This window comes from Cyprinus carpio, chromosome B18 (assembly GCF_018340385.1).
Source record: "Cyprinus carpio isolate SPL01 chromosome B18, ASM1834038v1, whole genome shotgun sequence".
In the NCBI taxonomy this organism is placed as follows: domain Eukaryota; kingdom Metazoa; phylum Chordata; class Actinopteri; order Cypriniformes; family Cyprinidae; genus Cyprinus; species Cyprinus carpio.
The window spans coordinates 22120527-22147026 of NC_056614.1; the positions used below are offsets into that span (position 1 = coordinate 22120527).

Here is a 26500-nt window from a genome sequence, read left to right on the forward strand (position 1 = left end):
CATACAAAAATGAATAATAATAATAATAATAATAATAATAAAATAAAAAGTAAAATAAAAAGGATACATGTGCACTATCATACTGACCTGTTGACATTTTAGCTGATGTCAAATCAATAGCCCCCTCAGATGCCCTATTCTGATAGGTGAATCCATTCTTCCTTTCATAACTAAAGAGCCCAGCCTCTTTGAAATTACTGTCAGATATTGAAGCCTTCATGGTACTGAGATCTTCAGTGACAGGTGTTGTGGCAATATCAATTTGATAGCCAATTTGATTGTCTGGTTGTGTGGTCACAGGAGGCTGTGTTCTGCAGCTCCCTGTGAAAGGAAGCCTGTAAATTACATCGCAGCAAACAGTCCGCCTTCCAGATGTTAGATCAACTGGTGTACCGTCGTCTTCCAAAACAGTTGTGACCACTCCAGAAGATGAGGACAAAGCAACCATGGTTTTCATTGGCTTAGAAGTGGTGAGGTCTACAGGTCCAACTGCCGTTGGCTCTGTATGTATGCCATTTGTGAAGTTCAGCGGGGCAATAGTAATGGGCATATGAGTAGGAGCTGTGCCTGCAACAGCTCTGTATGAAAGGTTAATAGGAATCTCTGCACTGGTTGTAGCCTTAGGTTGTGAATTTACAGGTCTGTACACTATCTGTGCAAGTGGCTCAAATGGATTGTATGTGGTAAGTGGAAGAGGCACTGAAGTAGCATTTCCCAGGTCCAGAGGCTTGTCAACTGTGTTGTTGTTGTAGGCAATTGTAGCTGTGCAAGTAACAATTGTTATGCTGTCAGTTACAACAGAGAGTGTTGAGGTGGGGATTATTTCAGCACTAAGATTCACAATTTCGGGCTGTACAGCAGTGGCCTGTCGCCCACTTGATTCACTTGACAAGGAAGACCTACTTGAATCTGGGGCTGTCAAATCCATTCCTTGGTCAGTCATTGTAACATTGACTTTAAATGTGGTAAGATCTATAACATCACTAGGGTATTGTATTCTTCCATTCTGTTTAGGCTTTGGACGGACTTCTGGCTGGATTGTGATTGTAGCACCCATAGGTCCAGGAATGGGTTCGATAGGAATCCTCTCCTGGACAACTGACACAGTTGTTGTTCTTTGTACTTCAGTCGTGACAACTTGGGTTACAAGATTAGGCAATGCATCAGGACACTGCTCAGTTGTTGAGACTGCAGAGTAGACTTGGCTCATGCTTGATATAACTTTATCTTGTCCACACATTTCTTGACTCTCAATAGATTTTGTAAATTGGGTAAATGTGACTGGTACTGGTGGCACAGTTGTTGCAGAGGTCACTACTGAAATTTCTTGTTTTTGCTCATAAACTGTTTGCTGCTCTTGAAGCTGTGTTATTGGTACTGGTGATGGACCCAGTTCAGGTAAGGCCTCTTCAGAAGCTGAGACTATTAGTATTTCTTCCATATCCAATCCTGAAATGTCTTCATTTTGAGCTGGGACTGGAATCTGGGTAATTGTTATTGGAGCAGAATATGTTTTTTGCATTTGTTGCATCTCAAGTTCTTGTTGCACATCACTCACTGTATAGTGAGGAACTGACTTAGTAGAAACCCCTGACATTGGGGCTAAGGCTACTGGTACCTCCTCTGATGATTTTGATGTATGCACCACTGAGACTGGAGCCATGGCAAGAGGAGAAATCAAGGAAGGTGTGGGGTATGTCATTGCCACATATGCTGTTGGTTCCATAGCAATGGGAGGTGGTGGTGGTGCTGCAACAGGTGCTGTTGAAATCAGAGCAGAAGGTGCCATTACAACATGTGGTGTTATAAATGCAGATGGGGAATGCGTTGTATTCTCCATCGTGATATGAGGAACAACAGTCATAGTCTGTGATAGTCCTGATGATGCCTCTACAAGAGGTGCTGAAACAAATGTTTGTACAGAAGCAACTGGCAGCTCTGGGACTGTTACACAAGATTCCATAATACTTTGTCTTGAATCTGCAGCTAGTGTAATATGATGAGTATCTGTTGTGACTGAAGCAAAGTCAGGTGCCATGACCTCAAGGGGCATTACTATATTTAAAGCCGATGTAGGCTTTCGTGGGTCTGATACAATTTGTTCTGAAATTAATGACACAGGTGCATCCACTGCAGATTGAGCAAACACTCTTGGGGCATCAGATGGAACATGCTGTCTGGGAGTTGGCAGTGATGATCTTCTCATCGATGCTTGAGTTGTAATGCCCTCAACAGGTGATCCTGGTTCTGAGGGTAATGTTATCACTACATATGTTTCAAGAGTTCTAGCAAATCTGGGTGACAAAGGTGATTTTGGTGATGAAGCACTGTGCTTGGTCTCTACAGGAGCAGTCAAACTTAGTGGCAAAGCATTTGGAGGTTCCCTTGTTCTTGGCAGCGTTGCAGCACGAACTGCTTGAACAACTACTGGCTCAGGGCTAACTGGTGGCTTTACGCTCTCTCTTGATCTGTGACTAAATACCAGTCCTGGCGGAATACATACAGGTTTGGGAGGAACAGGGGGTGGTGACTTGTGTGTTGGGGTCACAACTGGTTTTATATTTATGCTGGCCACATTTGGTGGGGGTTCATGTAGAGTTATTGTAACTGATGAGGGAGTAGGAATAGACTTTTGCTGGTTAAAATCAGCCTTGGGTACTGCGCTATATAGTAATTCTGGTGGTGAAGCTGGAGGAGGTGGTGGAAATGAAATCACTGGTTTATCTGTTCTTTCTTGAGGAACATGGGGTTTTGCAGATGTCACACAAGGTGGAACTGTTGAATCAATGATGAAACTTGATATTGTGGCTGGATAAGTAAAAGGAGAAACATTAACAATAACAGGGTGCCCTCTCCCATCTTCAATGGTTGTTTTAACTGCCATATTTTCATGATTTGGCAGTCTGACAACAACTTGACCTTGCTGTGTCAGTACAACAGGAGAAATGATTTGTGAAACTGACTGTTGAGAAGAAATTCCATCATCTGGTACATTTTCCTTCTGTATTTCCACCATCCTTTCCTGAATATTGGTCAGCATTGACTGAATTGGTTGGGAGGGTGAAGCTCCAAAAGCAACAGTTGTAGTAACATTGGGAGAAACAACAGAGACTGTCTTTGCAGCAATATGCTCTCCATGACTTGCTGGAGGTGAAACAGTGGCTGCTTGGCCTAATTGGGGTGTCATGTGTGGTCTGGTTTCTGCTGGCCTGTGAATAGGAATTTGAATAGAAACACTGGTTGGTGGCTTAATCTCTGCTAAAGCAGCAATACTGGATTGAGCAGACAGTGGTGTGGCCACTTGTTCAACAGCTGAGCTGGTCTGGTCTGTAGAGAGTTCCTTTGCTGGTATTGAGGCTAATACCACTGTTGGAACAGAAATAGGTGCTTGATCCACTGCTGAAACTATAGCTGGAAGTGGGGCATAGGTTTGAGAAAGTACTGGAAAGGTCAGAGATATTGATTGAGATGGAGATGTAACCAGGTCTGGCATCTGTGCAACAATGGGGATAGTTGTAGAAATGTGACTCCTGAGTGCAGTGGATGGAGGGGTAGGCACTGAAACTGGAGTTTGTTCTTGAACTGCAGTGGACACAAGATCGGGCATTTGAATAATAACAGAAGTTTGTGTTAAAGGTCCTCTGTGTGACTGAATAATAGGTGTAGCAACAGTAGAAGGAATTTTTACATGGTCATCGTTTGAAGGAATTATTGGTGCATCAGCTTGTTTGTCTGCTGTGGCTGATTTAGCAGCTGAAAGTGTTTCATGTATTGCACCGCCCAAAGGTCTTTGAGCTAAATCTTGAAAAGCTGAATCCAGTGTACAGGATGAAACATTATCAGGAGTAGGGACCATTTCCTGTGTAGGTTTTGATATAACTGTTGGTTTTGGTGCAGGAGTTTGATTTGGACCTGGTGTAGGCTTTGAAATAAGAATTTCAGAAGGAGTTGGCGTGCCAGAATATTTTGAGACATGTGGCGAGGCTGGAATGACCGGTAAAGGGGATCCAATAATCTTTGTGGATGATACAACAGGAGCAGTTGCTGATGGGTTTGTTGTGGCTTGCTCAGACACCAAGTCTGGAATGTGAATTACAACTGGGGCAGAAACTTCAGCAACACTGGGGCTAGCTGGAGTAGTTAATTCCAGAACTCCAGAAACTGGGGTGGATGATGGTGCTGTTGTTAGTTCCATATTTGAATCTGGAGATGAGACTGTTGGAGATGTTGGTGGAGACAGTGGTGATATTGCTGTTGTCTCCAAAACATGTTTTGATGAAGGAACTTCACATATTACAGAAATGGGAACTGTTTCAAATGATTCTTCTGGGGCTTGTGGTTCCTCCTCACTTTGAGGTATATCAGTTGGCTCAGGGGAATTTTTTTCTTGTGTGACACTGTCCTCCTCTTCAACTTCCTCTTCACCAGAGGAGCACTGAGTTATCTTTAAGTCAGGAATTGGATATAAAGCTTTAATCCCAGATACATCCTGAGTAGATGTAGTATCTGTAATATAAGGCTCCAAAATGCATTCAATAGGTTCAGCTAGGTTGTCTTCTTCCCCACTTGAAAGGATGAGTATCACCTCAGGGGAATCATATGATGACTCAGACACAGTCAGAGGGGAGGTAGGAGACACAGGAGTTGACTGAGTAGGACTTGTTCCTGGTGTTAAAACATCTTTTTGTATCTTCAATCGCTCTTCATAGGCATCCTCTGTTTCCAACAGTGGCTTTGCTTTTTTATCTGTAGAAAGTGCATCATTTCCAGAAATACTCACATAACAAGTGTCACTGACATCAAGTGGCAAGGATGTGTCAATCTTTGTTGCATGTGCTTGCTGAGCCTCCTTCTCTTTTTGCATGATCTTGCTTCTTTTATTCATCATCTCTTCATAAGCCTCATCTGGTGTCATAAGTATCCTCACCGACTCATGTTCAGAAATCTTTCTCAAATCTTGCTCATGGGTGACTTTACCAAGAGCTGTTGCAGTCTGTTCTTGTTCTTCAACTAACGTTTCATAAGCATAGTCCTCTATTAACATGCCTCCATATAATGGTTCAATATCAGGTGGTGTGAATTTCTCTGATGTTTTGTATTCCTGTGCTTTCTGCATCATTTCCTCATATACCTCTTCAGCAGTCTTTAATGGCTTCTCTGCAGCATCATGTGTTTCAGATGATAATGTTCTGTATTCTGCATTCTCTGGTTCAGATTCAAAACTAGGTGAAAAGTCAGAGAAGGAGGACTTCCGTTCCTCCATCCCTGCTGCCTGCCTTAATTTATTAGTTGTAGTCAAATGATCCTGTCTCCTTTGCATGCCCAGATCATCTCTTTCTGTCTTTAATTTTTTCGTGATCTTTCTAAACTGAGGCTGATCATCTCTTTCATCTTCCTGCTCCGTCTGTTCACCCTCCTCATGTAACGCGTCCTCCTCAGATGAGTCCTCTATAGTGGGAAGGGCCTGACCATGAAGTTTGTGTTTTGCCTTTCTTTGCTGTTTACTCTCTGCTCTTGCCTTTTTATGACTTGGGCTACTATCACTGTCCTCATCAATAGAAGACACAGAAGTAGGTGAAGCTGTTCCTGGTGTGATGCTAGACACCTGAACACTGGATGACCCATCACCCTTGGACGAGTCTTCAGTAAGACTCTCATGCTCCTCTGTGGTCTGTCTAACAGGAGTTTTTTGTGTGCTGGCAACTACTGTGGTATCAGTAGCTATGATCTTCTCATTGTTATTTGACAAATCTATTTCCACTCTGATTTCTTCTAATGCATCGAAGACAGGGATGACTTGGGCAACTTGATCATCTTGGTCATGAGAAGACAGAGTGATATCAGAAATCTCCTCAGGCTCTACAGTAAGTTTCTTTAGGGTACATTTAGGCTTCATGGAATCATCTGATTTTTTAACTTCTCTGGTTTCTTGCTGTGTTTGTTGGTCTTCTCTGTGTTTTTCCTCATCAGAAGGCAAGTTCTCATCTTCACCCATGTGGATAAGTTGCCTTCGTATGAACTCTTCGTCATCTCCAGAGTTTGAACTGTCTAGTTTGTAGTCCTCACTGCTGGAGGAAGCAGGCCTCACTCTTCTTCTCTGTATCTGAGGGGAGGGTTCACTCTCACTGCTGTCCTCATGGTATTGTTTTACACTGTCTGGTGCTCTGACAGGCAACAGTTTTGTAGCAGTTTCTCTTATGGCCATTTGACTTACTCTCTGTATCTCCTTAAGCTCCTCCTCAGCAGAGCTGTATGATTCTACTGATACCGGCAAGATGTCCTTTCTATGTTGCTCTTTAATATCTGCTTTTAAGGTGTCTACTTTAGACATTTCTGGAAGACTGCTATCCATCTGTACCACAACATCTTCGTGTTGTCCTTCTTTTGCAGGTTGAGTGTATGTATCTTCTTTAACCTAAGGAAAATGAAGAAAGAAAAATGGCAAATACATTGAATTAATATTGTAGCTCTTTTCTTAAACATGCCTGCCTCCTATTCATGACTATCAACTTTTTTAATACATTACAATAAAATAATATAAAACAAATGTTTGAATAATAAAATAAAAAAACACATTGCTCAATAATGTATATATGTAATATTATACCTTTACTACATCTGCCTCAGTTGGCACTGCTGGAAGCATAGACGTCGGTTCTGTTTCTACTTGTGTCACGTCAGGGATTTTGTCTTTGCCTGTTTCTTTCAAAGTGACCTCAGCAGCAGTAATAACAGCTTTCTGAGTCTCTGCAGCTCGTATTGGTGCCACCACAGCTGTCATCTCTGTCTGTAGCAGCTCTGTGGTAGGAACAACAGAAAGAGGTGCAGGGACCGCTGGAGTGGTCACCGCTGCCTTTGCAACAGTAGTAGAGATGGCTTTCTCCTCCTCTGTCTGCTTTGCAGGTGATGGTTTTGGCTCAGGTTTTGGAATAGGTGTCTGTGAAGGTGCAGGAGTCTCAGACAACTGTGTTTTGGATGTGACTGTAGGCTTGTCTTTTGGGCTGGATATGGGTATTTTTCCCATGTCTCCCAGCTGCCCAGCTAGAGCTCTCTGTGTTTGACAATTCAAGCACAACCACTCAGCCTGGAAAAAAGACAAATACAATGATATTTGATAAATATACTGCAACAAATAATTTTTAATTTAAATAATATTAAGAAAATATCTCAGAAATACAGACATCCTATTAATTTAGTATCACCAAATATTCTGATGGTCCATACCCCTCCCCCCCAAAAATTAAATATGTTTGAATAAATTACTAACAACCTTAGGGCATGTAATTTATTGAAAGATTGCAGAGACCAGCAATCAAATGCACAATAAAAACACTGTCCTCAGCAATTTTACAAAGGCCCTTTTCTTTTCATTATTTCTGGTTAAAGCAGCAGAAAAATACCTGTCTCTGTTCCTACTGGACGCTTACAGGTGTTTACACGTGTGTGTGTATGTGTATGAGAAAGAATGAGAAAAAAATGCTTGCACTGAGGACATGCTATGATTAAAACATGTACGCTCGCTCGCGCCCACACACACACACACACACAGGGTCTTAACAGGAGATTAAGGTTTATTCCTACATCAAGTGACGCAAACAAACCATAATTCATAGGCACATGGTCTGACTTGAACACTGTTCTTTATGATGTAACACCTCCTCTGCCTCTTTTGTCATACTCAAAGGCTAATTCACAAAGCTGTGATTATAGAAAAAAAAATTGTTTTTAGAAATTGCATTGTAAATCAAATAATTTAAAAAGCATGGGTATGCAAATGAATCCCAAAGGAAAGAAATTGAAAGACAAATCCCAAGACTAACTCCAGACTGAAGCTGTAACTCCATTCTATTAAAAAATGCTGCTAAATCTCCCTATTTGTAGATCATTTGTATTTCATCTCTCTTGCTCTAATGACATTTTATTAATGAATGCAACAGAAAGCTGACAGATGTATTCTGGATCTTTTTAACATTGTGTACTAGAAAGAATAAATGAGCCATAACCAGATGATGGTAGACACATGTAATCACAGACAAAGAGGATAAGTCAATGAGGTAGATCAAGACAGCTTTCCTCTTCAGAACGCATGAATTACAGTAAAATACCAGACTAAAGAACCAGGGTTTGACTGGGTCATTACAAAGTGTCACCATGGAAACCAGATAAGAGTTATCTCCCCAACAGTACAGTCTGTCTTGAGCCTTTAGTTCTGTATCAAAACCTAGTGAGCTGCCTACCTAGACAGCGTCTTAAAGCACCTTAGGTGTGTAAAGGCAGGCTAAAAGCATTGGAACTATTCTTCAGACAGAAGGCAAAATTAATTAAAAAATTAAGTTCAAAATGATTATCATAATGTACTAGTTGGCTCAGTATTGTGTTTATGCTATTGAACTGTAATCTTAGCAAAATGCTAGTGTACATGAACATGCTAATTCTACTGAAATCTTATGAAGGGTAAAGAGTGTTCCAAAAGACAATAACATTTTAATCCACAAACTTAATAAACAGCAACAGATTTGAATAGCTTTGTTGTTCTTGTAAATTTGGGCAAAGTTGTGAATAAATAGTATTAATGGAGTCACATTGGTGAGGCAACTGCCTAGAGCAGCTTGTTTATTAAGAAAAGCCCTTAAGGGCACTTCTGAGCAAGAGAAGCTTCATGAGAAATAAAGTACTTCTAATAAGGTTCAGCATCCAGTACTTAATAAATCCTGAAAATAATGCAACAAATACGAACATGATATACTAGATACTAGCATACTATAAACTAGACTCATAAATTAACTCACAAACACAGCCATAACATGAACAGAAATGCCCATGTTGCAAAAATAAATGAGAACAAGCTCATTTCAACACTGGCTATGGTTTTAGTAAAAGGTGCAATCATCACCACTAATTGGAAACTTGACACCTTATACATATGGAAATCAGGAGAAGCCTGATTCAGCGCACAGGACCATCAGAGCAGGGAAACCAATCAGGAGATTAATTAACAATAAATAGAACCAATCATCTTTTCCAGCAAGTACGACTTTATGAAAGAATGTCCTCATCACTGCTGCTTGTCAGTACTGCAGGAAACGTAGAGTGCTGATCACGGCACATAAATAAAACCGCAAAAACAAAAAGACTGAATTGTGGGTGCTACAAACAGGAAAATATCCAAAAAGTGCTTAATCAAGGTGCTAAACAAGGAAGCCCAAAACAGCATTTTTTTTTTTTTTTTTTTTTTAAATCAATTAGCCTGTGTGTTGCCTGAACTACATGACTAATCTGTTTTATTATTTTGGGATTGACATAACTCCAATCAGCACACAGAATTTTATTTTCTTATTTTTGGAGAATAAATAGATATGCAAACTATGGAGATAACAATAGTGTTGGGATATAACCGATTTTCTTTTTAAGAATATTTTGCCAACATTCACAATCTAAAGTGGCAAAATATCTTCAGTCATTTATAAAATTCTTCCTCTATGTTATCTAAATTATCTTCCTCAACTTTACTTGTCTGCTTTTTATTACAGTAGAGAAATGAGAAAAGGGCAACAGTAGAAGTATGCCTTTCAGATCAATCTGACTACATGCCATAGTGATTACACTTATTCCAGAAAGAGCAGTCAAGGAGAGATATTACTCTCTAAAGCCATATTCGCACGGGATTAGTATTATCTGGGGACCTTGTGTGATTTTCAAAATCACCCCCCCCCCCCCCACACACTTGAATTTCGTGTGGTGCATTCCCACTGGATAAGCGAAGCCTGTGATTTTACTCGAATCTCCCGGATACAATGTCAAGGCTGTGAGAGTCCCGTTCTATGGTCCGGTTAGATGGATTTAAAAAAAAAGAAAGAAACTAATATATTTTCATGCCCTGTGTCATTTACATTTCATCCGGTTAAAATAATATCTCAAGCTTTATGCTTGATTTATTTGTAACACATTAACCTCAAAATCTTTTCAGCTTTCTCTTTCTGCAAATTGTATGGTATAGCGATATGACAGCACCTAAAATACTATCAAATACTCCAGTGCAGCTCCATTCTTTGTGAAAGATGGATAAAAAGGTGCACAGGAAACAAAAACCCAAATGCTGGCCAAATCACAGAGATGCCGATTCGCATAGGACTAATATTATCACAGGACCTCGGTGTTCGGCATAATATGGTAGGTCATTTTCGGGGGAATTTTTACTTTACAAATTACAGACATGGCCGATTGGCAAGGGATTAAGATCACAGACAACCTCCGCAATTATTACAAATGACTGGAGGTCACCAGGTAATACTAATGCAACAAGGAGAGATAAGAAACAGAAACAATATGTCTCTGATAGATGAGGAAATAATGTTTCACAAGAAAAAAACAAAACAAAAAACAAACACCTAAATTTTGAGGGCATTATTACCAATGCTATAAAATATAGCAATCCAGCCAACATAAGAACGAGAACAATAAAGTCTGCACTCTGTTTTACTATGACTTTTTTCATGCAACACAGCAGTGGAAGATCACGCAACATTACCCAACATCATAGCTTCCCACCTCACAGTGTTAGTATGGCTGGTTGCACTTGTTTTGCCATTCGTGCCATTTACTATCGAATATGAAATTCCAAAACTACTAGTACACTGGTAAAAAAAAAACACAGTCTTACGGTTTACGTCTGACTGATCAAGATATTCTCTTGTATGTTAAAGTAGCGTTTTCAGAACTTCTGTAATTTTTTCATGACTTTTTCAGTTGTTTGTGATGACTACTTAATATTTTTTATTTAGATGTATGTGTGTGTATCTCACAATTGCACTCACAAATTGTAATTTCCTGAAATACTGACTACAACCAAAAATGCATTGACTATAGAAATTTGTCAAAAATGAATTTTATTTGACCTTTTAATTTATTAAATTTGCATAACTTCTCCAGACCTAGGAATCATGCTTTTATGAACACACCGAAAATAAATTATTAATTATTTCCCACCCTTTTTTCAGCCCTCAAGGGCACTGTTGAGTCAAGTCAAGTCAAGTCGCCTTTATTTATATACTGCTTTTAACAATAAAGACTGTGTCAAATTAACTGTACAGCATTAAATAGGAAAATAGTGTGTCAATAATGCAAAAATAGTGTGTCAATTATGCAAAAGGCAGTCCATCACTGATTTCAGTTACGTCGTCAAATGTCATCATGCTGAGCAAGAGAGGCTTTACACGGAATAAAGTGCTTCTAATAAGGTTGAACATTCAGTACTCAACAAATCTAGTAAATAATACATCAAATACTAACATGATATAAAAATTACATTTAAATATCTGACATCACTGGGTGCTACGTATTAGATACATATGTATACTCAAGTTTACTGCTGCATTATGTTCTTTTGTCCAGTGTTCTTGGCTGTCCTTGGCCGTAATTTTATGTTTTGTTGGTAGCATCCTAGTAGAATGACTGTGAATAGTATTATTACTTGGTCCTTCCTGTTGTGCAAATGTATCTCTGTGTCCGCTGCAGCTGGTTCTGAACCAGCTGGGCCTGGCTGAACGCCATGCAAAGTCCTCTTTAATTACACACAACTAGCGAGGACCAGCAGGCCTAGAGACTGGCCTCATATGTGCCTTTGTTCTCAGCAATTAACCCCTGAGGAAAACATACCAGTTCTCTGATGATAAAACTCATCAAGCCTTACAGCACCACAACAAGGCACACTCCACTGAAGGAGATATCTGACCTTTTACCAAGCTCTGATCTGTTAAATCTGTTAAACTTCAACCAGCCAGGATGACTTGAGGTAATAGCTAATGACTTAGCCATATAAGTTGCATTTTTTCAATATCTGAAAGCTATACTCATTGCAACCTGTTACTCTCCAGCCATCTAGACAATTGCATTATTCCTTAAGAGCTCCTTAAGATATAGCTCTTCCATTCATCTGCTTAGGGCAGTACAGACTGCAATGCCAAAAGCCATTAGGATAATAACACTTTGTATTCAACATTCACTGCTGGAAAAGCTTGCTCTGTAAATAAATGCATATTAACAGCGTCCCAAGCTGCAGCTCTTTCAAAAAGTATACAACTGCATTTAGTAGTAACATGCCACAAGTTTGCATAATATTCTAAAACATCATAGGGCACATTCCAGGTGAAATAAAACTACAGCCTAGTAAGCATCAACCAGAGTTTGTTTTATTTTGTCAGCCTGCCTGTACTACAAAATCGGAAAAGATTTGCATTTGAGAAGTAAGACGAATTTATAGCCAAAGTTATATATTAGAGGTGCTATTCCTCCATGGGACCAAAGCACTGCAGAGCAGCGTCTGACACCGTATTGATTCCTGGCAGATGCCTTTGGCAACGGTTGTAACTGGCTAATATAGTGAGCTTTCAACCACCCCCGCAGCGATACAGTCATAATAAATCAGGCCCAATGATAATAGAGAATCTTGACCTACTAATCTGTAATAAGCAGAGTGCTTGGCACTGAAGGCACAGAGCCAGACCATGCCGCCCATCGGTGTGACAGAAAGCATATACACAGAGAGATGTGTAGAGAAGGGTTTAAAAAAAAAAAAAAAAAAAAAAATCCTCTTTTTATTCTTGCATGCCTCAACAAAAAGTAAAATTGAAGACATGCAATTTATCTCAGGTGGAGGTTGAAAGACAGAAGGTGAAATATTTCCAAACTATGCTGAGTTCTTCAAAATGCTCTGTTTGTGCCATAGTGATGTTCTTTTGACTGCTCTCATTTAAAGAGCCAAACATGCACAGACACGCTGTAGGAGCATCTAGGGAGCTCACTGCTTTAAAAGCAGCTTGCGAGAAGGGAAAAAAGGTTAGGTGCATCTCTCAAGTCTCGCCTCAGACTATTTATACACCCTTCGTCTCCTCCAGGGCAGCTCTCCTTGTAGACTCGGCAACAGTTGTTGTCTGCATTCGAGAATATGAAATGTCTCTTGCTGCAGCTTTCTGTGATTGCTGCAGCATTTGCAACGGAGGCAATTTCATGCATTGGGGTGCGTGCAACCTATAAATGTCATTAAGACTGTGCAGGTCAAAGATTAGGAGAATTAGATTTGTTGCGGTGTAATTCCTGAAAACTGTGCTTGCTGCAGAATCGCTCTAAAATCATTCCAATATCTTTTGTAGAAAGAAATAAAAGCAACAGACTTACATCTCATCATCTATTTATTTATTTATTTTTGCCTGTGCATTAAAAAACATTGCTGCAAGCAGCAATTATGGAGCCAAACAGCACACTTGTGGAATGGAATAGTGTAATGCAGAGTAGATTTGTGGAATATACCTTGTAAGGCTGCATAGATTTGTGTAGTCATGACAACTGCTGACAGCTAGTGTTTTGAAAACAACCGGTTCAAAGGCTAAAAGCAGATTCATTATTGTATTATTGCTTTTGACCTAAAGCTTAATGTTAATGGCAAATACAGAGCTCCTTTTCAGTATGAAATCTTTTGTTTCAACATTTAGTGTCCTCACTATTAACTTTGTAGCAATGCTACAGTCAATCTGAGCTATTTCCATACTAGCAGATGGCTGTCACCACAATAATTCTGCTAGTCATTTCAATGTACATGTGAATACATCACAGCATTGTGAAAAATAGTCTCCCTTCCTGATTTGCAATACTTGTTTGTCCAAAAGAAGGAGGGATAATCCAATGAAAACTGTTAGATGAGGTTAAAATGATTCTTTCAACAAAATTAAAAATGATATATCTGTTGGGAATAAATTGAAATCAGAAATCTTTAAAATTCAAAGAAAAAATATACTATGATAAAAATTATACTGTTTGGTTAAAAGGGTAATAAAGCTAAAATGCACACTTCCGGTTCAAAGTTTGGACAGATTTTAATTGTTTATTAAAGGAAACAATCAGTGTTTGAATAAATAATACAGTAAATCTTACATCGTAAAATAATATTAGATTAAATTTTTCATTTTAATATATTTAAAAATGTAATTTATTCATGTGACACAAAGCTGAATTTTCAGCAGTCATTACTCTAATCATCAGTGTCACATGATCCTTCAGAAACCATTCAAATATGATAATTTGGTGCTCAAGAAACATTTCTAATTATTATCCAGTTTGAAAACAGTTGTGCTGCCTAATTTTTATTTATTTATTTATTTTTATTTTTATTTTTTTGTGGAAACCGTGATACATTTTTTCAGTCTTCTTTGATGAATAGAAAGTTCAAAAGAACAGCATTTATTTGAAACATTTTTTTTTTGTAACATTATAAATGTTTTACTATCACCTTTAATCAATTTAATCCATTCTTACTGAATAAAGTACTAATTTATAAAATATTAAATGTATGAACAACATTTGAACAATAGTGTATCTAAAACTTTGAACTGTAGATGGAAGAATGTTGCCATCAGGATCAAGAAGACACTCCTCAATCAATGTGCCAAATTTCTCAACGATTTACCATACGGTTCTAGGGGCCACCACAGACTAAATGACAGAAAAAGCAGCCGAGAAAGATTATGACTAACAGATACAATATATGCCCACACGCCTTTGGAGCTTGGCCCCATAAAAAGATAGACTGTAGCCCCTTGCAGGTGAGGTTATATGATACGAGTTAATGACATTAAATTAGTCTAGCAGGTTTTACGTGCCTCTCAGAGTCTCAGTATAATAAACATAATTTATTAGCAAGCAGAACACACCTTGAACTCTTTTTCATGCACTGCACCACTGGGATGATCATATTACTGTGTATAAAGCATTCAGGGCACAGACACACCAAAACACACCCACACATGTGCGCACACACAAGACTAAAAGGAGAAAAAGAGGAAGAGAGAAACTGTGTGCATGGTGGCAATGGCCATGTTGTGTAAACCACCAGAGCATTGTTTCGTGTTAATGGCATGCCATAGAAAACTCGATCCCATCGAGAGGATACAGAACTCTCTCGGGCACAGCTGGGCACCAGTGTATTACCACCAGAGGAACAATGAGGAAACACAGCAGCCAGTAACCACTGCTGTTCAGTCCATTACTGCATATAAGACAAAACAGAACACTCTGTTCTTTAAAGGAGGCATATCATATGAAATTGAATTTCTCGCTTGCAATAAGAGTTTCATGTACAGTAGCTATGTAAACAACAGGAAGGAAATGAAAGTTTAATCTCAAGTACAAACAAACCATCTATTGCAATAAAGCTGCACTAAAGAAAGTGGAAATGGTTGGATTTCTGACATCAGGAAAAAAGAGATATATAATACCTGGAGAAAGCTATCGATTTGCATTCCCATCCATCTTAATGGCAGTTGTTTGGCTAGCGAAGGACATTACTGCACTAAGGTGGAAATGGTAATGTAAACTAAATATCACAGATGTTTTTGGTGCAAGAAACCTTGACGTTGAAGTTAGTGTACAAAATGTAATTTCTCTTTAGCGATAAGAATTTCATATACAGTAGCCATACAACTGGAAGGAACTGAAAGATTAATCAAGTACAAACAGACTATCTATTGCAATAAAGCTGCACTAAAGAAATCAGACATGGTTGGATTTCTGACATCAGAAAAAATAAAATCTATAATACCTGGAGAAAGCTATCGTTTAGCAGTCTCACTCATGTCAATGGCAGGTGCTTGTCTAGTGCAGTTAATCACTGCGTTAAGGTGGAAATGGCAAAGTAAATCTATCACTGTAAATGGACTTGTCCTAATAAATTGTAAAAATAAATAAATAAATTAATTAATTAAATATAAAATGCTAAATTTGTATAATATGACCCCTTTAAAATGTATGACAATGTATTATAGATTATCACCCTAAATGTTCACTGAAATCTAACATGGTTATTCTATCTTTCATAATTAACTACTCATTAATAATGTCTTTATTTTTCGTTTATGCAAAATCTGCAATTGCAAAAAGTTAAACGTCAGCATAGACTGTTAGATGGCATCCAAAAATACACAAGTCCCCTTGGGTCCAGTGACAGTTTTCTTGGAGCCGCTGTCACAATGCTAGCTGAGGTAGATTAAAATTTAAAGCTATTTTTGGCCAACGGTGTGCCAGATGCGGACACGGCATATCACTAAATATCTTAATATCACATATCAGTGTTTGAAGCTATGCCTACAGCCTTCCGCATGACAAATATGTGAATGTGCATTGTCATTCAAAAGGCTTTTCGGGCATACACTGTATTTTTCAATTAACATCAAAAGCACAGGGTCCGTTTTCTTGTGTGAAGGTGCAGGATTGTAGAGGCCAGAGTTAAAGGCTCATGTTAATGGCATATTACAAGAGACTGACTGTGTCATATCCAAAAGAGCAGGATGACAGTGCAGTGCCAAATATGATTTAGCACATAAAAATACAAGGGTGTCTGTTTCTAAGTGTGCCATCTTCTGCAGATACTTTTTTTAAAAATATAAAATAACAGTTTTCTAAATGGTGTGACCCCATGGACTGAATAATAAAAGGACAGAACAACAACAAAAAAAAGAGAAAAATCTATCAAATCTATGAATGCAATAAATAGCCTATTTAAAAACCACTAACTTTTAAACTATACAAAAACAATGCAAATATACCAACTGATAAAACGTCCACATAATAGTGCATACTTTTTCCCTAAACTAATATCAGACGATTTTATCCTGTAACTGGACCTACAGAGGACATGGGTGTACATAATACCCCAACAAAGTCAATTATATTATAGTTAAATTTGCCCATCTACAGCTGTTTCTACACTGCGCACACAGTACATTTTTCAGCTGCAAATATACTGATTACAAAGACATGGCATAAATGTATTTGCACTGATCCACAATTTTAGGAAACAGTGGATCACAGGCGATAGTTCATTAGCATGCACAGCAGGCAGAAAATTAGATGCAAGCTGACTGTCAAAACAGAGCTCCTATAGCTTGTCAGAGTAAAGGCACCATAGGAGCATATTTTACCAGGTTAACAGCTTTCCAAACATAGTCAAGTGTTTACTGATTAATTCAAAATTGAAATTTCCGAATGTTAGCCCATTGTAGCCTATTATATTATTTACACTTTCTAAATAACTGAAATCTAAGTGTTACAAAATGGGGGGAAAAAACAAACACATCAACGATGCTACACTCGTATATGATTTGCTGTGCACCACTGACAAAGAACAGCTGCAGCTGGACATAGAACAGATGGTCATTACAAAATATTAAATACTCTAACATGCCTTATTCTCATGCCATTTCCTTCAGTGTGCTGTAATAATCCACCAATCCATAAATCAAACAGTTTTCTCATTAAATGACTTCTGCAATCACAGTTCTTATGAAAGCAAAGAACACAGCTTGTTGGGATCACAAGCAAGGGAAGTCACATTAGCATAAATGATGGACGGCTGACATGCTGTGGAAGTGGCCATGTGCATGCTGCAGATGGCATGGGAGCTTTAGTCCATCATCCACAAGCACGAGAAAGATGTCTGACAACTCACCCAGCCCCAACCCTCATCACCACCTCCATTTATTGGGATCTCATAAGGCACACCAACCATCTCCAAATTCAAACCCTCGATCACTTTAAATGTGTGCTGCAAGCTGTGGCTCTCTTCAATCAGCCTGTTACGCAATCAAACATTTTGTCTAAACACAGGGATTCTTTCCCCGGAGTCAGCACTCAGCACGTTTCAGCATTAGCATGAAGCTACGCTCTCATAAGTACCACTCATGCAGATGACCGCCTCTGCTCTCCAAGTTTAGTGTTTACTCAAGGCCTGGGCATCTCACCAAATAAAAGTTTGTCCACATTTACAATGCAGAGGGCACGCATAATTTTTATTATTTTTTTTTAATAGTCTTGTTTTGCATACAAACAGCAGATTTAAATCATCACAGCAACACTACTGTCCACTTTCACCACTTTCATTTTTATGCTTTGAATTCCCAAACAGTTTCATTTATTAGCTGCTTTAAATCACCCTAGGGACAACAGAGCCCACTTTAATTTTCTAGGCTTTGGATCCACAAGTCACTTAATTTCTTAGTAGGGTTTTGTTGACTCAATCTACACTGGCTGTTATTGGCCAAACCTGAAAAAATGCCAATCACTCATTGGTCCCTGCAGAATGCTAATGCATTTATTGGCTCTTCTACAGCATCTTTAGCCCTTGTGGAGTTTTAGTGAAATTGCAATCATTTGGAAATAGCCATCTGGAGAATGAGTGGGCATAACAGAGGTTATGGACTGCATGTTGGAGAACCAACCATTCCAGATTTTCTGTCTGTCAGACTCATGCACCCAAGAACATTGGCTAATTAGTCATCAATACATAAGAGTTAAGAAAGATATCAGACTTAGATACCAGTCAAAAAAGCCTTTCGAGTAGTGACTCCCAAACAAGAGTCTAAAGTACTTCAGTGAGGAAATCAAATTAAATTAACAATCAATGCTTTTAGTATCTATTTACTAAGGACACATATCGAAACCAGACCTACAAAAACAAAGACAACAAAATAGTCAATGACTCACCTCAGCAAGGTGAGGCATGGGGTTAAATCCACAGAGATGACATACAGCGCTTTTACATTCAGTGCAGGTATTGTAATTAGGAGGGTCCTTCGAGCCCATGTTAAGATCCACTTTGCAGAGTGGGCAGGTGGATGGTTGAGGTGCACTTTCAGGATCTTTTACTAATTTATCCTGTCCAGTTTCAGGTTTATCCTTTTCTGAAGTAGGTATCATTGATACTTTAGCTTCATTGAGCTGCTCTGGTATCTTTTCAACAGGTGGTTTGTTCTCTTTTTCAGGAAGTACCTTGTTGGTTTCTGTTGCAACAGATCCTTTGTGAGATGTTGGCAGTGCAGCCTTGGCAGAGGCCACTGAGCCTTTGCGAGAAGCTGGTGCTGTAGTAGATTTACCAGACTCAGTAGAGACTGTGGAGCCTTTTCGTGAAGTTGGAGGTGTTGTGGATGGCTCATCTTGAACAGCTGAGGAGATCAGATTAGATGCCGAACTAAATAATGAGGATCCAAAGCCCAGAACTTTCCCGGAGACAGCAGAAACTGACTGTGGTGAGGGTGACCGAGATCTAGCCGTTTCTGTCAGTCCACCAAATCCACCGAAGAACTTTCCTGTGGTTGACTCAGATGGTTTAGAAGAAGTAGGCTGTGCTTTAGGACCACCTAATCCAAAACCAAAAAAATGTGATTCCTGTTTGGGGGGTCCAGCCTCGGCAGGTGGAGCAGATTTTACAGGAGTGGCTATATCTTTGGGTGGCTGTTGTTGTGTTTTCGCAGGATCTGGTCGAGTATCGTTTTGCTTAGGAGGCTCTCTTCTTGGGGTGATTGTATCAGTTGCCTTAGCATCAGTACCTGCCTTTTGTTGAGGGCTTGGAACTGAGATCTCTTTCTTTATTTCTTGAGCAGGGGCAGCTTTCTTTTCGGCTGCAGCAGGCTTCTTGTCAGGTTTAGATTCAACTGGAGCTGTAGATATCTTGTCAACTTTGGATGGAGTTTGGTTATCTTTCACTAAGGGAACTGGCTGAGGGTTCACTGTGGGACTTTCATTTGTTTTCATCCCTGCCTGTGTCCGTTGTACCTGGCAATTCAGGCAGAGCCATTCCTCAACCTGCAATAATTATAAGACAATTACTGGCAATAAGATATTTCATACTCTAATGTCTTGCAGTAGATTTCTATGTAGAAAACCTAATAACTACAAAAAACTGCTGCTTCAACATACATTAATATAACAAATTAAAATAAATGAACACTTATTCACATCATTAACATGGGCTCTGTGAAAAAAAAATGTTATCCTTGCTTTTAAAAAAGCCGGTGAGGGTCAAAGTTGAACTGTTGAACTTATTTTTATACTCCTTGATTACACAAAATAACAAGTAACACTGCTACCGAATATGTCTTGGGAATTTCAGTGGCTTGCCACATTGACATCATGACTACAAATGCACCCTCTTAAATATTATAAAAAAAAAAAAAAAAAAAAAAAAAGCAAATAGGCAATTAGCGGACAAAAAGTCAAAGATATACTGTACTTATCAGCCTTAAAGTAAACATAGACATAAAACTATAAGTGAAATTAGAGCTTAATGTTAGAAGACTAAAAATGCATGGTGAAATGAAAAAAAAAAAAGTTACATTTTATTTATTTATTTATTTATTCCAGAATGCTAGTGACATTGTTATGTTCTGTAATGTGATGACAATGCAAGTTATTCTGGCTTACTGTATGTAAATACTGTATCTACAGTATAATGGAATAAAGACGATAAGAATGGTACATGTGTCTTAAAAGTGTTAAAAGTAGAGATTAAATGTCTTACCTCTGTTTGATGAGGCATTGGATTAAATCCACATTGGCTGCACACTGTTGTCTTGCATTCTGTGCATGTGTTAAAATTCTTGGCATCCTTGGAACCAATATTGAGTTCCACTTTGCATAATGGACAATTGGTTTTGCCTTCTTCAGGAGCAGGTTTCTGAGGTGGTTTGGGTGCTGTGACTTGCTTGATTTCTGCTTTTTTCTCCGCTGGTTTCTCTGCATCTTGTCCAGCGTGTGGTTTGGTGTCTCCTATCTTACTAGAGGCTTGTACCACTGCAGATTCTTTGCAAGATGTGGGAGGAGTAGTCTTAGCAGAGGTCTGGGAAACTGTGGATGCCTTTCGAGAAGTTGGTGGTGTTGTGGAAGGTTCATCCTGTACAGCTGAGCTGATTAAATTAGATGCTGAGCTAAATATAGAGGATCCAAAGCCCAGAACTTTTCCAGACACAGCAGAAACAGACTGTGGTGATGGTGATCGAGATCTAGCTGTTTCTGTCAAGCCACCAAAGCCAAAGAGTTTCCCTGTGGTTGACTCAGATGGCTTAGAGGAAGCAGGTTGTACCTTAGGACCACTAAATCCAAAACCAAAGAAACTGGATTCCTGTGTTGGTGGCTCTGCCTGTAAAGGTGGAGTAGATTTTTCTGGAGACTTATCAGACTCTTTTAAGAGTGTATCAGTTTCTTTGTCTCTCTTTGAATCTGATGTTTCTTTCTTCTGAGATGATGCAGGTTGTACTTTTATGTTGGTCTCTGGTGGTTGTGGTGAAGCTGAGACTGATTCTTTCTTTTGGACATCCACTGAAACAGGAGTCTTAGTTTCATCAAGGATGGCTGCAACTTGAATCTCTTTCTTCTGGGTTTCAGCAACATCATGAACCACGGTTGACACTAATGATGGTGCCTCTGGTGTTATACTTTGTGTTCTTGGAGGTGGTGATGAGATGGAGACATTTTCAGATTGTTCATGGGTCTTCATTTTTGGATGTCCTCGTGGTTCCATTCCATTTAATGCTCGCTTTGTTTGGCAGTTCAAACAAAGCCATTCATTGACCTGCAAAGAGAGATTAAAAAGGAATTCTTGACTTATTTTTTCCATGATATTGATGGAAAATTGATATGAGATTGATTTTTCATGGAGACCAATAAACAAAATACACTGTAGCTGGAGCGACCAAGCATTTTAGATAAGTGTAAATTCATCTGCTCTGTTAAAAGAGTGTTAGCAACAGTTAAAACAGAACAGTAGCATTCTCTTACCTCTGTTTGATGGGGTGTTGGGTTGAATCCACAGAGGTTACAAACAGTGTTCTTGCACTCAGTACAGGTACTGTAGTTAGGGGTGTCCTTTGAACCCACATTAAGATCCACTTTGCAAAGAGGACATGCTCTGGTTTCTGCTTTAGGAGCTGCCACTGCTACTACTGAAGCTTCAGGCACTTCTGAAGCCTGTTGCACCTGATTCTCATCTGTTTTGTCCACCTTTGGTTTGTCTGTTATAGGTGCTTTTTTGTCACCAGTAGGTGGAACTTGTTGAGAAGTAACAGATCCTTTCCGAGAAGCGGGTGGTGTTGGTGTAGTCTTAACTGAAGTTTGGGAAACCACAGATGCCTTGCGAGATGTTGGTGGTGTTGTAGTCTTTGCAGATATTTCAGAAGCTGTGGAAGCCCTACGAGAAGTTGGTGGCGGTGTGGAGGACTCATCTTGAACAGCTGAGGAGATTAGATTAGATGCAGAGTTCAAAAAGGAGGATCCAAATCCCAGAACCTTCCCTGAGACAGCAGTCATTGAAGGCTGAGGGGATCCAGATCGAGCACCACCAAAACCAAAGCTAAAGAAACCTGATTCCTCTTTAGAAGGTTCTGGTTTCTGTTGTACAATCGATTTTGCAAGAGAAGGATCACATTTTGGCATTTCAGTTGGTTGTGTTGTAGCTTGTGTAGGTTTGTTCTCTTGATTCTCTTTAGCAACTGATGTGCTTATCTTCCCAATAACATCTGGCTTATTTTTTGGAGACACTGGAATTGGAGTATGTATGAGAGCCTCCTTATTTTCTGGTATAGTTGGTGGAGATGCTTTGCTAGCCTGTGGCTGTGGTTGAGTAGAGGGAGACACTTGAGCTTTCTTCACCTGGCAGTTCAAACACAGCCATTCCAACATGTAGGAAAATAATTGGAATTAGAATTAAAATAATAAAAGATGTTCTTGAAATTAAACTGAATTGAGACTGAATTAATTGAATTAATGCATTAAATCATGCATGTTGAACTCACAAATAAACAAATGAAGTACTCTTACCTCAGTTTGATGTGGCATTGGATTAAATCCACAAAGATTGCACACAGTGTCCTTGCATTCAGTGCAGGTGTTGTAATTTGGTGGTTCCCTCTTTATGTCCACTTTACAGAGTGGACAGGCTTTTGGAAGCTCCATAACTGGTCTGTTAATTTTCACATTAGCGACTGGTTCTTTGGTCATCTCATCCTGTGGTTTATTTCTCTCTTTTTCCTTTTCATCTTGTTTTGGTGCAGTAATAAGTTTGGCTTCTTCTGCTGGTTTAATTTTTTGTGTGGCTTGTGAAGCTTCTGAACCTTTTCGAGAGGTAGGTGGTGTTGTCTTAATATAACTTTGGGACACAGTGGATCCCTTACGAGAACTTGGTGGAGTTTTGGTGGATGACTCATCTTGAACGGCTGAGGATATCAGATTAGATGCTGAACTAAGGAAAGATGACCCAAAACCCATAACTTTCTCAGAGACAGCAGACTGAGGAGAAGGCGACCGGGATCGAGCACCTCCAAAACCAAACCCAAAGAAACTAGACCCTTCCTTAGTCTGTTCGATTTTAGATGATGGAGCAGGTTTGGAAAGAGAAGCTTCACCTTTAGACTTTTGAGCCTTTGGAGTTGGAGTAATTGTAGGTTTTTTAGTCTCTGCTGGAGGTTTCTTGTCCTGCTCAGCAGGGACACTCTGCTTCTTTTCTGGGAAAGTTGGAATGTGAGCAACTTTCTTTTCTGGAGATGCTGGTGGTACTTTGTTGGATTGTGGTTGTGGCTGAGCAGGGGGAGGTCCTGAGGTTCTCTGTACTTGGCAGGTCAAGCATAGCCATTCTTTCACCTGTTGATTATTTAAAAAAAAAATGTGGTTAATGAAACCATTAAACATACCTTCTTTTAAAAGTCAAAATCTACACAAAAAAATATATATATTTTTTTACATTTTCAATAGATCCTTTACATACATAAATGTTAAAGACATTGACATATGGTACCTCAGTTTGATGGGGATTGGGGTTGAATCCACATATATTACAAACAATTTTCTGGCAAGAACTACAAGAGCTGTAGTTCTGTGGGTCCTTCTTCAGAGTTTCTTTGCAAAGTGGACAGGTTTTTGGAAGTTCCTCTGGAGCATGTGGAGGTTCGGCCAAATTAGGATCTGGGGTTTTCTGCACTGGCTTTGGTTCTAGTATTGTTGTAACAACTGGCTTTGATTTCCCTTCAGGTGGTTTTTGTTTAGCATCCTGAGGAGCAACTGATCCTTTTCGAGAAGTAGGTGGTGTTGGTGTGGCCTTATTTAAAGTCTGGGAAACTGTAGATCCCTTCCGAGATGTTGGTGGAGTTTTGGTGGAGGATTCATCCTGAACAGCCGAAGAGATCAGGTTAGATGCTGAGCTGAGGATGGAAGATCCAAAACCAAAAACCTTATCAGAGACAGCAGTCTGAGGAGAGGGAGACCGAGATCGAGTACCACCGAAACCAAAGCCAAGAAAACTTGACTCTTCTTTATTGTGTTCACCTTTAGGTAGTGGAGCAGACTTGGAAGGAGAAGCATCACCTGTAGATATTTGAGTATTTGGTGTTGTTGGTGTTTTGGTCTCTATAGGAGGTTTCTTTTCCTGCTCAGCTGTAACACTTGGCTTCTTCTCTGGAGTCTTTTCCTTTTGTGGAGATGCTGGTGGAAGTAATTTTTTAGACTGTTGCTGAGCTGGGGGAGGACCTGAAGTTCTCTGCATTTGGCAGGTCAAACACAGCCACTCCTTCACCTGTAGATAATAAGAAAGATTACCACCTGTGACCATACAAACTGATTTACCCATTATTTTAACCTTATCTCTATTATTTACATTACAAAATCTGTACAAAATAATTTCTGGTAACAAAACGAGAGTCTTTATTATAAGATATAATACGTGTATAACACAGACTTACTTCAGTTTGATGTGGACTGGGATTGAATCCACAGAGATTGCAAACTATGCTTTTGCAATAAGTGCAAGAGCTATAGTTTTGTGGGTCCTTCTTAAGGGTCTCTTTACAGAGTGGGCAAGTTTTAGGATGGTCCTCTTTCACTTGCGCTTGTAGAGGTTTGGATGATTGAGCATCTGGTGGCTTTTTCTGTTCTTGGGTTGGTGAAGTGGTTGGATTGGATTTTGCTGCAGTAAGATTTAGTTTAGTGTCTTGTGAAGCTACTGATCCTTTTCGAGAAGTGGGAGGTGTTAGTGTTGTCTTATTCGAAGTCTGGGAAACTGTAGACCCTTTGCGAGAAGTTGGTGGAGTTTTAGAAGGTTCATCCTGGACAGCCAAGGAGATCAGATTGGATGCTGAGCTAAGGAAGGAGGAACCGAAGCCTATAACCTTCCCAGAGACAGCAGACACAGTGGGCTGAGGAGATGGTGACCTCGAACGAGAACCACCAAAACCAAAGCTTAAAAAATCTGAATCCTGTTTATAAGATTCAGATTTAGGTAGTTCATCAGATTTGGCAGGTAAGACATTTTTCTGGATTTGGGCATCTGATGTAGTTTGTTTGGAATCTGCCAGATCGGGTTTGCCTTCTTGTTTCACAGAAGCATTATCCTCTGCTACAACACCCCCAGTGTCTTGTTTTTTTGGTGGTGCAGGTGGAGGTAATTTAGATGTTCCTGGTTTCACAACTTTTGATTCAGGAGCTCTCTGCATCTGGCAGTTCAAACACAGCCATTCCTTCACCTGTAGGATGATGAAAATGGTAACCATGTAATTATGAGAAATAAGGACCACTACTGTTTCATTTTGAGATATTATAGACTGTTCATTCATAATAAATAAATTAACTTGCTGAAATGTATTTTCAATAATTGTGACTGAGAAAAAAATCTGTACAGTATATATAACTATTTTCTCACCTCAGTTTGATGTGGCATTGGGTTGAATCCACAGAGATTACACACAGTGCTCTTGCAAGTAGTACAGGTGCTATAATTTGGTGGATTCCTCATTATGTCTGCCTTACAAAGTGGACAAGCCTTTGGAGTCTCTGACATGTCGTCACCATCTTTTACAGCTTTTCCCTGAACCTCTGTCATGTTTTCTTCAGGTGTCTTGTCTTTCTGCTGATTTTCAACAGATTTAGCTCCCTGTTTTGGTGACACATCTGCTGATCCCTTCTGAGAAGTAGCTGGTGTTAATGTATTCATCACAGGAGTTTGTGAAGCTGATGAAACCTGTTGCTGAGTTGCAAGGAGTGTGGTGGAGGATTCATCTTGTACAGTGGTGGAGATAAGATTAGAAGCCGAACTCAACAGGGAAGAACCAAATCCAAAGACCTTCCCAGAAACACTGGAAGCAGCAGGTTGGGGAGAAGGTGATCTAGAGCGTCCAAAACCAAACAAGCCACTCTCTTCTTTTGTAGATGCAGCCTTTGGTGAGGAAGTAGATTTTGTGGATACAGTGTCATCCTTCTGTGTTGGCTGTACTGGATTTTTGATGTCCTGCTGCTGGGGTGGCTTCTGTGTTGGTGGAACTGCACTAGCCTTCCTAGACCCTGGTGTTGCACCTTCAGATAGTGCAGTCTTTTCTTTTTCAGTAGCACCTGTGGAATCAAGTGGCTTCTTCTGGGGAGGAACAGAAGTTGGTGTTGCTTTCTTTAGTGGTGATACTGGTGGAGGTACTTTGTCAGTCTCAGCTTGAGCTCTTTGCATCTGGCAGTTCAGACATAGCCACTCCTTTTTCTGAAACGGCATTCCAATAATCAGTTTAAAATTGAGCACACAGAGTACTACAAGGAACATATTTGAAATATTAAATTGTTTTTTATTATAATTTTAATGCATTTTTTTCATGCTTAAAAAGTCTAAAGTCATAAATGTTGGTGCCCATAATGTCATCCCCATATACTACCA

General features: G+C 39.5%; 1 protein-coding gene across 7 annotated transcripts in view; it reads right to left on the reverse strand.

Annotated features, from left to right (window-relative positions):
- Positions 1 to 26500, reverse strand: part of pclob (piccolo presynaptic cytomatrix protein b) — an 88479-nt gene that overhangs the window by 27442 nt on the left and 34537 nt on the right. For all 7 annotated transcript variants that reach the window (XM_042744369.1, XM_042744367.1, XM_042744370.1 and 4 more), the window contains exons 9-17: positions 25505 to 26329; positions 24549 to 25328; positions 23609 to 24382; positions 22636 to 23454; positions 21598 to 22491; positions 20342 to 21391; positions 18529 to 19626; positions 6608 to 7084; positions 88 to 6415 (exon numbers count right to left, since the gene is read on the reverse strand). In XM_042744369.1, the coding sequence (XP_042600303.1) occupies positions 88 to 6415; positions 6608 to 7084; positions 18529 to 19626; positions 20342 to 21391; positions 21598 to 22491; positions 22636 to 23454; positions 23609 to 24382; positions 24549 to 25328; positions 25505 to 26329 (13045 nt within the window). The remainder of the gene's footprint in view (positions 1 to 87; positions 6416 to 6607; positions 7085 to 18528; positions 19627 to 20341; positions 21392 to 21597; positions 22492 to 22635; positions 23455 to 23608; positions 24383 to 24548; positions 25329 to 25504; positions 26330 to 26500) is intronic.